The sequence below is a fragment of the Pinus tabuliformis genome, chromosome 6 (genome assembly GCF_031772625.1).
Source record: "Pinus tabuliformis cultivar Carrire ecotype Pingquan chromosome 6, CPIR1, whole genome shotgun sequence".
Classification (NCBI taxonomy): Eukaryota; Viridiplantae; Streptophyta; class Pinopsida; order Pinales; family Pinaceae; genus Pinus; species Pinus tabuliformis.
The window spans coordinates 604,581,091-604,596,748 of NC_142292.1; the positions used below are offsets into that span (position 1 = coordinate 604,581,091).

The following is a 15,658-nucleotide window of genomic DNA, read 5'->3' on the forward strand; positions in this document are numbered from 1 at the left end:
CACAGATCCCCGAAATCGTCCAGGGAAAGATTCCAAATTAATGTTGGTTTGCTGACCAGACCATTTCGTATTTGATCAACATTACCATCCCGAAACTATAGTATATCCTTTCCCAGAGAAAAAATCTTCGGCTAAGGGAATAGGTCCTAACACAATAATAGGGAATAGGTCCTAACACAATAATAGGTATTACCGTATTAATAACGTTTTTCAAAAAAATTCCAACCCTGGGCGTAAGAACGTTTTGGAAAAAGTTCCAAACGTCAAAAATACGTTTTTTAGTCTTCCGGGCACGTCATTCAAAACAAGCATTAACAAATTCCAGCCGTCAAATACGTTCAAAAAACCTTATGACGGGCAAAATGCTCGTCAAATTCCATCCCTGCTTCTGACTATAATTTTGTTGGGAATTTGAAAGGAATCTATCCTAAAAAGAATAGTGATAGTTTGGTATTTTAATGTTACAACTATGCAGGTAAAATGCAAATTGTAAATGGGGTAATTTGAATGAAATAATAATTTTAAGAATGAAAACAAGTTAATTATATAAAAATATATTAAATTTTAAATAATATTAATATTCTTTTAATAGAAAAATTACGAGTTAAGAGTATGTTCTAAAATTGTTTTTATTTGGTTATTATTTGGTTAAGAATTTGACTTCTTTGAGGTATTTTTGGATTTTAAAGAAATAGGTTAGCGAGTTATGGGGACATCTTTGAACTTAAGAAAACAAGTTAACTCAAGGAAACAGGTTAGCGGGTTATTGTTATTGTTATACATGATTGAAACAGCACAATTGTTATATCTCCGTATAAGCTTTAACAACCTGATAATTGTTACACTCTACCTGACCAGCACACTTACTTTTTCCTAATCCCAGTGCTTTTTCACAAGCCCAGTGCTTTTGCACAACCTCTGCTGTCGTAACAAGTCGGTCACTCATGTCCCTCTAGTCTAGTGAGTGAGATTTTTTCCCAAATTCCGGCCAAAATTATAATCTAAAACAGAAAAATTATAGGTAGAACTAAATGAATGCCGCCTATCCCACGGCAACGTCCACAACCTCTCTTTTCCAATCCCAGTGGTTTGGCAAAACCCGTCCTGTCGTATCAAGTTGGTTACAAATGCCCTTCTCTAATCACTGATATTTTCCCAAATGGATTCCTCTCAAACTCCGGCCAAAACCATAGTAGGAAGCACCCAAAAATGTCGGCCGAGCTAAATGAATGCCGCCTATCCCACGGCTACGCTCTGGCCCACTCCCTTCCAATCCCATTGCTTTGCACAACCCGTCCTGCCTTCTCCTCTATCTAGTCAGTGATATCTCTTCAAAAATAAATCTAGGAGAACGGAATACGTTTTTCTCTTCCAGTTCAATGCAATGTCTCCAACTCCTCTCTCGCGCCTTCATGCATGCGCTCTCCTTATCCTCTTCTGCTCCTCCTCAATATCATGTTTCCCGAATAATTGGAACAATTGTACCTCTGTTAATAATAGATGTGGCAACTTCAATTTCAGCTATCCATTTGGGAATAGATCAAGCCACTGTGGTGACCCTTCTTTTCAACTTGCCTGTCACCCAGAAGTTCACAGGCCTCTGCTCAATATTAGCGGAAATGAATATCAGATACTGCATCCCTATGTGTTGAACAATAATAGCGTTAATCATAGTATCACAGTCACTATCAACAATTTCTGCGGGAATAGAGGCAAAATTTTAGACAATTACACTCAATCGTGGTTGGATGATTCCAAGAATTTTCGAGTGGCCAGTGGATACAGCATTCTGACGTTTTGGAGGGACTGCGACCAACGTAAGCTTTCTCGGAAGAATCATACATTAAAGACGGTTGAGTTATGTGGCAACGTTTGGCACTTTAGTTCTAGTGAAGAAATAGACTTCAATGGGACACTTCTCTGTAAAACTCATCTGGAGCTACCAATTAAGAAGGAGGTTCTGCAGTCCAATCATTCCATTATCAATGAGACATTCCTAGGACAGGGTTTTGAGATGAAATGGCAGGTCGACTCGTATAGAGATCAAAACTGTGGCGCTTGTTTGATTAGTAGAGGGATTTGCGGTTTTAACAAATCGACAGAATTTCTTTGCTATTGTCCCGATGGCACATCACAGCCTGACAAATGCCGTGGTCAGTCTTCCATAGCCTTCTGCAAATATTATTACAATTAATTAGGGCACGTTTATTTTCATTTTCATTTTTATTTTATTTTTGTTTGCTTAAAAGATTTAGTTAAAATATATATATATATATATATATATATATATATATATATATAAAATAAAATATATGACACAATATTAATTATTTATATATATAGTTTTTTTTATTTTGGTGTGTCTTTTAAATATTAGAATTTTTATTTTTCCATCATGTGCAATCAATAATATTGTAATAAAACTATTCTATATCTATTTTTATTATGGATCTAGCAAGAATTAAGAAGGATTAATTTTTTAGGTGAAAATTTTTATTTGAATGTAAATTTTGACAATCAAAATCATGTATTAAATGTCACTTACAATATTGTATTTATAATTGAAAGAGAGTGAAATATTGTTGAGTTGAGGCTTTTGTGATTCATATCAGGTTTATGAGAGATTTTTATGATTTACGCCAAAAAATCTCTCATAAAAGAGTGAAATATTTTTACCACTTCCCCTTAGTATGGCTACTTTTATTTTTTTATTATATGTCACTTCAAATATTTTATTTATGGTTGAAAGTTAGTGAAATATTTTTACCACTTCCCTTCAATATGGCCACATTTGTTTTTTTCTTATATGCCACCTGAAATATTTTATTTATGGTTGAAAGTGAGTGAAATATTTTTACCACTTCCCCTGGCCACTTTTATTTTTTTATTATATGCCACCTGAAATATTTTATTTATGGTTGAAAGTGAGTGAAATATTTTTACCACTTCCCCTGGCCACTTTTATTTTTTATTATATGCCACCTAAAATATTTTATTTATTTTTGAAAGAAAGTGAAATATTTTTATCACTTCCCTTTAGTATGGCCATTTTTTTTTATTTATTATATGTCACCTAAACTATTTTATTTATGGTTAAAAGTGAGATTATTGATGTTTTATAATACTTTTAATTAAAAAAACCAAACATTTATATTCATTTTTGTTTTTAATTATAACCTTTAAACTCAATACAATAAATTTAAATTTTAATATACCAAATAAATTCTTAGATACCATTTTTAATTCCATAAAAAAATCAGAATTATATAGCAAGTAAATTTGCATACTTATAAAGAATTATAAAATATTTAATGTAACCATTTTTTTCTTCCGTGTAATTTGTAATTAATATATTTTATTATTATAAATAAATATTAAATATTATTTTTTAATTAAAAAAAAAAACAGTTTATTATATAAAACTAATGCAGCTATTTGATAATATATTTTAATTTAATGGTATATCATACATATTGTCGGTCATCAGTCTAAACATGAAGAGTCAGATGGAGAACCAAGCTAGGGTTTGCTCTAGCTCTCGTGATGCGAAGAGTGACGCTACCATGCAGCCGTTTGCTCTTAGAGAGCTTGGAGAACAATGCCATGGGAAGGTCGCTCTCAACCATGACCTCAACCCAGGTTATGGCTGGCTTCAAGACGTATTCGTGGGGTTACTGTCGTATTCAAGCAGATCTGCTTTTATGTACGATCCTACCACCCACAGAAGCCATTAGCTCACTAAAATGCAAGGATCGAAATGTAAGGGTAAAGAAAAATATTCAGCGAGGATTAGGACGTTGATTTGTCATCCATAGCTTTGAAGAGGCGTTTTTTTTGTAGGAAGGTGGGAGAAGGATCCGATAGAACCCTCACTAGTCGTAGATCTACTATTAAATGACCCGGAATTGGTGGATCACGCCTTTATGTGTTGTGATCTGGATCGATTGGGTCCTTTTTCTGTAGATCTTTGTCGTGATGTCTCGTTCCAGGTGGATGTGCACAGTGAGTGGGTTGCATAGAGAGTTCAACTAGATGAGGGCCAGGAGGAGTCTTATCAATTTTTTTGCGAAAACTTCAGTTGAGAGATCAGTCCTCAATGGGGTTCAGAGAAAAATCACACTTTGAATTAAATGAAGGAGTTGCAGTGCACAGGTGTGTATGGCACCTCAGAGATTGCACTCAAACAAAGAGGAGACTTTCTCTCTCATTCACTCTGCATTACATCAAATGAATATTACAATATTAAATACATCACTGAAAAATAGGTAGTTGTAAACAACCTCCTAAACTCTAGGAACTAATCCTAAACTAAGGAGATACGTTACAACCATATAACCATTTCTCCATTATTTTTAACTCCCCCCTTAATGGAGAAAGGGTTATTTTGCACTCCTAACATCCCTCTAAATAACTCAAACTTTACTCACCCTAGAGGCTTAGTAAAAATATCAGCTAAATTATCACAAGTGTTACAATACTCCACACATATTTCTTTTGACTGTATCATTTCTCGAACAAAATGAAACTGAGTGTCAATATGTTTAGTATTTTTATGGAAAACTGGATTGTATGCAAGTTTTATTGTGCTCTGGTTGTCAGTTTTGATGCTGGTTGCTTCTTTCTGTCCTTCGCCTGCATCACTAAGCAATCTCCTCAACCAGATAGCTTGGCATGTAGCTGCACCCAAGGCCTGGTACTCAGCTTCACATGATGATAATGCTACAATACTTTGCTTTTTGCTACTCCATGAAATAACCCCGGATCCAATACTAAATACGTAACCTGTGATTGATCTACAATCATCCAGGTCACCTGCCCAATCAGAATCTGAATAACCTGCTAAAGTTACATCAGAAATGTCAGTGTATAAAATACCATAATTACAAGTACCACTAAGGTACCTCAACACACATTTTGCTGCAATCCAGTGACTCTCAAGTCGTCTGGACATAAACTGGCTCAGCACACGAACAAAATATGCCAGGTCAGGTCTAGTTGTCGTGAGATATAACAAACTTCTCACTAGTTGTCTATACAAAGTGGCATCCAACTGTTTTGTGCCATCATCACTGCTTAACTTGAGATTCTGCTGCAATGGTGTTACTGCTGTTTTACACTGTTCCATTCTGAATCTTTCCAACAGGGTTCTGGCATACTTTCCTTGAGTTAGAAAAGTCTGACCAGAATCTTTCCACACCTCCAAACCTAGGCAATAATGAAGATCTCCAAGGTCTTTCATTTCAAATACTTGTGACATTTGCTGCTTGATTTCTTTGATCAAATTATTTGCATTTTCTGTTATAATCATGTCATCCACATACAAAGAAATCAAAATGATTTTCCTCTGTTTATTTATCACGGTATACAGGTTTGGGTCGTTGAGGCTCCTATGAAAACCATGCTGTATAAAAAAATGAATCAATTTTCTCATACCATGACCTGGGTGCTTGTTTCAAACCATAAAGTGCCTTATGCAATTTACACACTAAATGCTCCTGCCCCTTTTTCACAAAACCAAGAGGCTATAATAAATAAATTTCTTCCTTTAATTCTCCATTCAGAAATGCGGACTTAACATCTAGCTGGTGTAGCTTCCATTTATGTTTTGTTGCTAAAGAGATTAGCATTCTGATTGTATTTAGTTTAGCTACAGGGGCAAAGGTGTCATCGAAATTTATGCCTTCTTGCTGTGAATAACCCTTTGCTACCAGTCTAGCTTTGAATTTTTCTACACTCCCATCTACATTTATCTTAGGTTTATACAGCCACTTACAACCTATATGGGTTTTTCCTTCAGGCAACTCAACTAAATCCCAAGTATGTTTTCTATATATTGATTCAATTTCCTCATGCATTGCAGCCCTCCATTCATGTGATTTACTTGCTTCTTCATAGTTTGAAGGTTCTACAATGTTTAAAATTTTGGACATTAAAGCATAGCCTTTCAATCTTTTAGGTAGTCTAGTCTTCCTACCTGATCTTCTTGGTAGAGGACTTACCTCAACTTTATCTGTTTCAGCACTTTCCGGGCTTGGGTCATCATTTATTACACTATCTGCTGCTACTTCTTGCTATTTCTGCTCCTGCTCCTGCTCTTCATCTTCGTCGTTGTTCATCTCTATCAGCAACGGAATGTGGCTGCCATTGCTAGAGTCTTCCTTTCCATCTTCAGTCTGTTCATGAAAGACAACATCTCTGCTTGCAAAAACTTTATGAGTCACAAGATTATATAACTTGTATGCCTTATACTCTGTGCCATATCCTACAAATATACATTTCAAGGCTTTGGGGTCTAACTTCTTTCTATCTGCTTTTGGTATATGAGCATAAGCTTTAGATCCAAATATTCTTAAATGACTAACTGCTGGTTTGAGTCCAAACAATGCTTCAAAGGGGGTTTTGAAGCCTAGACATTAGTAGTACTCCTATTCTTTAAATAAACAGCAGTATTAATGGCTTCTGCCCAAAGACCATTCGATATACCTTTACCTTGAAGCATACTTCTCACGCACTCCACAAGAGTTCTATTCTTGCATTCTGCTACTCCATTCTGCTGTGGAGTGTGTGGCACTGTGAATTGCTGCATAATCCCATGCTGCTTGCAGAAGTTCATGAACTCTCCTAACCTGTATTCTCCCCCTTGATCCGAGCGGAGAATCTTTATCCTCTTTCCTGTTTGGTTCTCTATCATAGATTTGAACTCTTTAAAGTACCGAAAGGCTTGACTCTTTTTACTTAAAAAATACACCCATGAAAACCTAGTGCAGTCATCTGTAAACAACAGAAAATAATATGCACCTCCTAAGGACCTAGTTTGCATAGGTCCACAAATATCTGTATGCACTAGTTCTAGGATGTCTCTTTCCTTTCTGTTGACATGCAAAGGGAATTCTTCTCTATGCATTTTCCCTAATGCACATCCATCACATTCCAGCTTGACATTATGAAAAACAGGGAGTCCATCGACCATACCTTTCTTCTGAAGTAAGATGAGGTCTTGCAAATTGAGATGTCCAAATCTCTGATGCCAGAGATTTTCGACTGTTGATCTAGCTGCAACCATTGCTTTTCGTGGCATACTCTTTGCATCCAATCTGTACAAATTCCCCACGCGCACTCCTGTTGCAACTGTTTCCATCTGGCTATCCTTAATGACACAACCATTCTTAAAGAATTGCACCTGCATGTCCTGGTCTGTAATCATTGAGACAAAGATCAAGTTTTTCTTAATTCCTGGAACATATAATACATTTTTAAGATGTTTAATGTCGCCACTAGGTAGCTTCACAGGAATATCTCCACATCCTTTGATCTCATACCCACTGTCATCTCCTAGATAAATTTTTGATCCACATGCAGATTCTTCAAGAAATTCAAAACAGTCCTTCTTACCGGTCATGTGTGAGGATGCGCCAGAGTCGACATACCATATGTCGTCCTCATCTCCCTTTGATGCTGAAAGAGCACAATCGACTGTGAATAGTCGAAGATCATGGCTGTGGTCCTCCTCTTCTCCAGCAAAATAGCCCTGATGTTTCCTCTATTTGCCTTTTCTTTCATCCGCCTACCTCTTATAGAATTCTTTAATCTGATGACCAGGTTTCCCACAATAAAAACATCTCTTAACATAATTATCAGTCATACCTCTGAATGGTCTCTTTTGAAAAGAGTTGGCCCCCTTCTGTTGTTGCTGCTGCGGTTGCTGGTGCTAATGCTGGTGCTGCTTTCCTCTGTATTGTCGCCTCTTCGCCATCAGAGCTAGGTCATTGCTTTGAGTTTTCAGATTCTGTCTTTGCTCCTCCTCCTGGAGCAGAATCGTTGTCAGCTCATCAAATGAAGGGGCTTTCTCCCTCACTGACAGTCCTGTGATGAATGTCTGATATTCATCCGTCATTCTGTTCAATGTGAGTGTAACTAGATCTGAGTCAGACACTTTTTCTCCAATAGCTCCCAGTTTGTCTCTCAGATCCTTGACTCTGGCCATGAATCCACCAACGAAGTCATTCTCGTCCATCTTCAATGCAAACAATTTTCCCTTGAGTGCCAGAACACGATTTGTATTCTGAGTCTCGTACAGGTTCTTGATCGTTTTCCATAGATCAGCGGCTGTCTTGGAATCTCTGATATGTGGGATAATATTGTCCTTAACAGACATCTTCAGTATAACTTTTGCTTTCGTTTCTCTTTTATCCCAGTCTTGTTCTTGGGTCGCTGTTTTGGATCTCGGCTCATTTCCCTCAACGATCGCCCATGCATTTACGCTCTCCAGCAAAGTTTGCATTTTGAATTTCCAGTTGGAGAAATTCGTTCAATCGAGTTTGCTAGACTCGTGGAGGTATGATTCTATACTATTGTTCATTTTTTCCCAACTGAACACTCCAATTGGCCACCACCGGGCAAGTCCGATCTGCTACCACCGAACAGATCAGGAACTTCATTGTGTCACCACCGGGAAAGTCCAATCTGCTACCACCGAACAGATTAGGGACTTCACTGTGCCACCACCGGGAAAAAACTGATTTGCTACCACTGAACAGATCAACAAGCAAGCTGCAACACGCTACCACTAGGCAAAGACGATCTGCTTCCACCGAACAGATCAAGGAGCTGCACTGCGCCACCACCGAGCAAGTCCGATCTGCTACCTCCGAGCGGATCACGGAATCCCAATTCGCCACCACCGGGCAGGTCCGATCCGAGTGGATCAAGGAACCTCAATTCGCCACCACCGGGCAAATCAAATCTGCTACCACCGAGCATAAATCTCCACGTGCCACCACCGGGCAACTCCGATTTGCAACAAAAAATTGCAGATTTCCAGAGAGAAATAGGTTGGCTCTGTGGCGCTCTGATCAGCTACAAATCCGTGCCAATTGCTGAAAATAAAAATTCACGGTGTCCACGGAAATTGGCGCGCTTAACAGCCACGGATCCGCACCAATTTAGTTATAATTTTGTTGGCGCGCTTATTAGCCCCAAACTGGCGCCAATTGGCATGTCTGTTATTTAAAAAATAGCACCAATCTATTTTGTTCTGGATTGGCGCGATTGTTTTCAAAAAATCCGCGCCAATTGCTCAACCTTTTCTCTGGCTCAGAGATGATCAATCATCTGAGACACTTCGCTCCAGGTGTTACTGCAGTTCCACCTGATCACACAGACACATTTACATGTACTCCTACCATTACAGAAATGTAACTAATGACACATCCCTAAAAAAGAAAATTGAGGCTACCTCTACCCTAAGCTCTGATACCAAGATAAAAATCACACTTTGAATTAAATGGAGTTGCAGCTCACAGGTGTGTACAGCACTTGGGAGACTGCACTCAAACAAAGAGGAGACTCTCTCTCTCTCGTTCACTCTGCATTACATCAAATGAATATTACAATATTAAATACATCACTGAAAAATAGGTAGTTGTAAACAACCTCCTAAACTCTAGGAACTAATCCTAAACTAAGGAGATACGTTACAACCATATAACCATTTCTCCATTATTTTTAACTAGTTCGGGGTGGATCTTTAGCGCTTGATCTGAAGTGGAAGATCCAAAATAGATTAGGTATTTTGATGGAGTTTCAAAAACTAATTTATGTGGGTAGATCTTTGCAAGACTTTCTGCTACAAAACTATATCATCAAATAAAATTCCTCAATCATAGTTAACTTGCAACTGAGGGGGGTTTTCTTGGGACTAGCAACATTAAGGGGCCAATCTCATTTAAAGATGTAATGAAGAGGCAAGTTGAGTCACAAAACAAATCAGATCCAAACATCAATATTCCTAGACCTGGCATCATGGAACAAATGGACCATGTTCTGAGAATGGCAATGAATGATCCAGAAGTCACAAAATGGTTCTCTACCCTCGAGTCCCGAGTAGCCATATGTACATATAACATGTTTGGGTTCTCTACCCTCGAGTCCCGAGTAGTCATATGTACATATAACATGTTTTCTCCAAAATGGAACGATCTACATCATTGGGTATGTACAATTTGGACCTCAAAATGTGAAATCCATTTTTGTTTTAGGGGTTTTTCTGTTGTACAATTTGCTAGTTAGTTCTAAATGAAGGTCTTGGTTTTGGGGCGGTGTAGACCTTTTCATAACCCCATGGTTTCCAAGGTTTGATGCCTACACTATGGTGGTTTCCAAAATGTCGATATGGGTCATATTACACAATCTTCCTCTGCTTTTTTGGCACCACAAAGTTCTAGAAAGATTTGGAAACACTTTGGGGAAGTTTGTAAAGTTGGATTTGGATAGACCTTCAAAAGGAATTTTTACCTTTGTTAGGAGTTGTGTTGAAGTAGAACTTAGTAAGAGTTTACTTGATCGTATCCATTTAATGGATCTAGCATTTAGAATTTGAAAATACAGATTTTTGATGTCGTATCTACCTTCAAACTAGACATCTACAAAAAACATGTCCACAAACAAAGAAATATCCAAAAGGGAAAAATAAACAACCTGCAAAGCCAAAGAGTTGGTGGTTTCATGAGCAACATTCCTCAGATGAAGATGACAGATAAAATAATAGAGAACTCTATGGCTACTCAGAAAACACAAGGAATATATGTGGAAGAAGAGCTTGAGCATATCCAAAGCACACTAGTGAACAACTACAATACCTCATGCATTAGAGAGTTGACTTAGAGAAAGAGGGCTCCTCAAATGTGGGAGAGATTTAAATGGTAACTATGAAAGAGAATCAACTTGCTATTGTAAACGCCACTCCGAATCAAGGGATCAGGGGAAAAGTTAGAAAAAGAAAGGAAGAAAAGGGTAGTTAAGTCTCTTTATAATTAAGCCCAAAATGTAATTTTTTAATAGTTGTTTCATGGACCTTCATTTAGTAGAGGAAGGTCATTTTAGGAACTTTGAGCTCATATTTTTGTATATCTTTTGGATGATGTGATTGAATTCCCGACGGTATCTACAAAATGTAATTTTGTCCCTCATTTAGTAGAGGAAGGTCATTTTAGGAACTTTGAGCTCATATTTTTGTATATCTTTTGGATGATGTGATTGAATTCCCACTGGTATCTAGAAAATGTATTTTTGTCCTTGTTTACAGGTTGAATAAAATTACGATTTTTCTTTAGAAAAAAATTAATGCAGTTATTTAAATTAAATAGAACAAAATTACGATTTTTCTTTAGAAAAAAACTAAGGAAGTTATTTAATTAAATAGCTAAAAAATATTAATAGACATCAAAACACCCATCTCATAATACATCTTGCCAAAATTAATAAACAAAAATAAATCATAAAAATCAACTAAATTATAATTTTTTAACATATTTTATTAAACATATAAATTACACATTTTTTGTTGTATTAAATTATAAGCAATACATTTATTTATCTTTTTAAATAAAAAACATAAAATAACCTATATTTATTTTAAATTTTTATTTATCAAATATTATGAAGTTAAATTTCTTAATGTTTCACTTTTCGAATCATTTAATTCTATAACATTTATCTATAAGTTTATAGATTAAGAATTCCAACCTTGTGATTGATAAATTTAGCTTTAACCTAAATTTAGGTCTAGGTCAGTTTAACTTTTAAATTTTGTCAAGCACCTTATTACAAAAGCACATAGGAATTTGCAACCTAAATATAATATTAATCTGGAGAAATAATCACATAAATATGATGAATAACTCACACAAACAAATTTTACATGGCAAAACTCTCCACTCATATCTTAAGATGCCTTGATATATTTACTTTGGCACCATTACTTGATATATCTATTTTGCCACCATTACATTCATTATATAAACTACTATTAGTATCATAAATCAACATTGTTATTTAAACTATCAAAAATAATTACATGAAGTAAATTTTGGCTTTTATAATTTATTTTAATTTTGTTGTCAATAATTCTAACTATCTCCACTTTGATAACAATTGTATTTGATACTTTTTCCAAGACTTTTTATCAGTCTTTTATAAGCCAAGAGAAGCGAGACACTACCACAACTTCTTTAACAACATTGATTTTGTAAACATGTGTGTATCATTTTCTTAAGTGTGAACCTTTAGATCTCCATCAATAAGTTGTCTTAAAAAATGATACTTAGTATCAATATTCTTAGTACTATTATGATAATCTCAAATTTTAACCAAATAGATAGCATAGATTGTCATAGAATACAATTGCAAGGTTGTGTTCTTCCAAGCTCACCCAAAAGACCCCTCAACCAAATTTAATCTTTTCAATCATGTGAGACAAAAATATATTCTTCCTTAGAATGGATAAAACAACTATTTTTTGAAGATTTGACATCCAACTAATAAATCTTTTTTTAAGATTAAAGACATAACTAGAGGTAGACCTTATCTTGTCCAAATCATGTGCAAAATATGAATCAACATAACCATAGACGAAATCACTACAACCATTAATGATGATGCAATAATCACTTGTATGTCTAAGATACCGAATCACCCATTTCATTGCATTCCAATGCTCTCTTCTAGGATTTTCCATGTACCTACTAACAACACCCACTACATGCGAAATATTTGGCTAAGTACATTCTATCTCATACAACAAAACTTTTACTATATTAGCATATGGTACACGATACATATAATCCTTTTCTTCCTCACTACTAGGATATGAACATAAAAAACATATTATAACGGGAAGCTAAAGGGATATTAGTAGGTTTCACATTAATCATTCTAAATTTTACAAGTATTTTCTTAACATACCTCTATTGTGAAAACCTGAGCTTACTGTTTTTTATATCTTTATGTATTTATATGCCCAAGATTTGTTTTCTGGCTCTTAGATCCTCAAAAGATCCTAACCGCTTGAGTATTTAGGTTTCTGATCTTTTCCATGACTTTGCTTTCCACAAGTGTATCATCAACATATAACTCCAAGATAATGAATATATCATTCAAAATTTTGAACTTAAACAAAATATTCATAATTACTTCTTCTATAATTTTGGCTCATAATGAAGGAATCAAACTTTTTGTACCATTGCTTGTGACATTTCTTTAGGCCATAAAATTTCTTGAGTAAGTAAACTGACCTTCTTTTGTGAGCAAATTCCTCTAGTTGTTCCATCTATATCTCATCCAAATCTCCATATAAAAAAAATTTTTTTAACATCCAAGTGTAAATAAAGAAAGTAACTAATGCCAATACAATATTAATAGATACAAGCTTAACAACTAACAAAAATATTTAATAAAAATATATAACTTCTATATAAGAGTAACCATTTGCGATCCGGTTAGCTCTAAAAATAATAGTTAAAATATTTATAAATTTGAAATTTTTAATATTTAATAAAAGCTAATTTAAAATAAATTTAAATTATATATATATATAAATAAATAATTAATATTTATTATAAATGTTAAGACATTTTTGGGTATAATAACAGAAAAACTTCTTGTTCAGACCTTAACAACCCTAATGTTTATTTTTTTAATAATTTTTCAGATACAATAATATGTGAATTATGTATATGTGTTTTTCTCTATACAAAAATAATGCTTAAACGGTCATCTTAAGTCATGTTATATGTATGCATTCTCTTAACGAACGCCGTGTATCCTTGATACAGGAGGTCGAAAAAAATCAGCGAGTATGAGAGGTAAATATGATCTCGTCAATGGAGGTGAATTTATGTTTTGTTTCCATTAATATTTTATTTGGGGATTCCCATCGATCTCTTCAACCGATCGCGCTGAATTTGCATTTTTGCTTCAATTAATATTCTGTTTGGGGATTGCGATCAATCTTATTCACTAATATTCTCTTTTGGGTATATTGCTATCGATCTCTTCATTCGATAGCAAATTGCTACATTGTAGGGTCTGTGGCTGGGCTGACAGCATTAGCAGTCATAGCATTCATGATATTTTATGTGAAGAAAAGAAAAGCTCTTAGCAGGGATTTTACAACTGGCTTCAACAAACACAAGAGAAGGGACCCAGAAGCAGCTGGACTCAGTGGGATTAACATAAGCAATTTGCCTATATTCTCTTACGAAGAACTTTGTCAGGCTACAAATTACTTCGATGAAGAGAACGAAGTTGGGGATGGAGGGTTTGCGTCCGTCTATTTTGGAAAGCTCGGGGATGGACGAAGTGTGGCCGTAAAGAGGCTTTATCACGACAATGTTAGAAGGGTCGAACAGTTTGTCAACGAGGTGATGGCATTTTCAACCTTGAATCATCCACATGTGGTTCGTCTTTATGGCTGTTCCTATCAAGACAGTCCAGAGCTTTTGTTGGTATATGAATTTGTCTCAAATGGGACCTTGGCTGATCATCTTCATGGCCACCGCAGAAGTCCCGAGGGATTACCATGGGACACTCGTTTAAACATTGCTATACAAACTGCCCAGGCTTTAGCTTTCCTTCACAGCCTTGATCCTCCTATATTCCACAGAGACGTGAAATCCTCCAATATTCTCTTGGACGAGGATTTCAATGTGAAGATAGCAGATTTTGGGCTCAGCAGACTTATGCCAGGTAATGCCTCACATGTCACTACTGCTCCACTAGGCACACCCGGCTATGTTGACCCAGAATACCATCAGTATTATCAACTGACGGAGAAATCTGATGTGTACAGCTTCGGGGTTGTATTGGTGGAGATCATCTCTGGGAAATTAGCAGTCGACATAAATCGGAAGAAGAAGGAAATCAACCTTGCACACGTGGCGGTGACGAAGATCCAAGAAGGGGCAGTGCATGAACTAGTGGATGAGCAGCTGGAGATTGAAGTGAATCCAAATGTGAAGGTCGAGGTGAATGCAGCTGCAGAATTGGCCTTCACATGCCTAGTACCAGAGAGGGATGACAGACCACACATGAATGAAGTTGTTGCTCAGCTGGAGCAAATCAGAAAATCACAGGACACCTCAACAGCTCCAGGTGAACAGTGGGGATCATTTTCTGGCATCGAACAGCCAACCATAGAGCCAGAATCTCCCATATCTGTTCAAGACAAATGTGCTAGCATAACCTCCACTACCAAGGAGGACCATGGTTCCCATCCACTTTGTGATGACATCCACCATGTACCGCTTTGAACCTATGAAGACTCTTCACGCCTTTTGCCAGCCAGTTTCAGTACAATCGCTGCAAAGAAGGGTTTTTTTTTACAATATAGTTGTTTCACTAGCCAGTTTACAGAACATACTTCTCTCTGTGGGTTTAATCCAACCGAAATAGCTAAATACGTCTATGAACATTTTTAGCTCAAGTAAGAGCAGTTTAAGTTCTAGTCAATTACTTGTCTTAGTGCTAACCGTTTATATTGTATTATATCTGTACAAATCTACATCATTATTTTTTATATTAAAGAAAATATAAAGAATAAAATTCAATAATATCAATTTTTATTATAGAAATATACACACTGATATATATTATTATTTATTTATTCTATGGAGAGATATGTTATTTATTATCATTATTGATTTTATATAGTTGATAAGATTCATTTATTTTAAAGATGAAATAGTTGGTAAGATATAGTCTAAGTTATAGATTAAATTTTGGATATTTTTTTGATTAATTTTTAAATAAGATATGGAAGAGATTTTTAAAAATTTGAGTTTAAATTGTTTAATTTGTAGAATTTGAATGGGCCAATAATTTT

The 15,658-nt window shown here is 35.7% G+C and overlaps 1 protein-coding gene and 1 pseudogene across 1 annotated transcript; both read left to right on the forward strand.

Annotated features, from left to right (window-relative positions):
• The first annotated feature begins 1,384 nt into the window (after window positions 1-1,384).
• On the forward strand, window positions 1,385-13,738 carry LOC149260009 (LEAF RUST 10 DISEASE-RESISTANCE LOCUS RECEPTOR-LIKE PROTEIN KINASE-like 2.7). Its single transcript, XM_089456138.1, has 2 exons — window positions 1,385-2,153; window positions 13,611-13,738. The coding sequence occupies exons 1-2, from the start codon at window positions 1,385-1,387 to the stop codon at window positions 13,688-13,690; spliced, it is 849 nt and encodes a 282-aa protein (XP_089312264.1). The 3' UTR covers window positions 13,691-13,738.
• A 109-nt stretch (window positions 13,739-13,847) lies between these two features.
• On the forward strand, window positions 13,848-15,324 carry LOC149260010 (LEAF RUST 10 DISEASE-RESISTANCE LOCUS RECEPTOR-LIKE PROTEIN KINASE-like 1.1 pseudogene; annotated as a pseudogene).
• Window positions 15,325-15,658: the final 334 nt, after the last annotated feature.

What these genes read in the sequence shown, in the direction of transcription:
- LOC149260009 (XM_089456138.1), top strand. Translation starts at nt 1,385, where the DNA reads ATGTCTCCAACTCCTCTCTCGCGCCTTCATGCATGCGCTCTCCTTATC. An exon ending in ACAGCCTGACAAATGCCGTG is followed by an intron (nt 2,154 to 13,610) that starts GTCAGTCTTCCA and finishes TCCTTGATACAG; the next exon opens with GAGGTCGAAAAAAATCAGCG.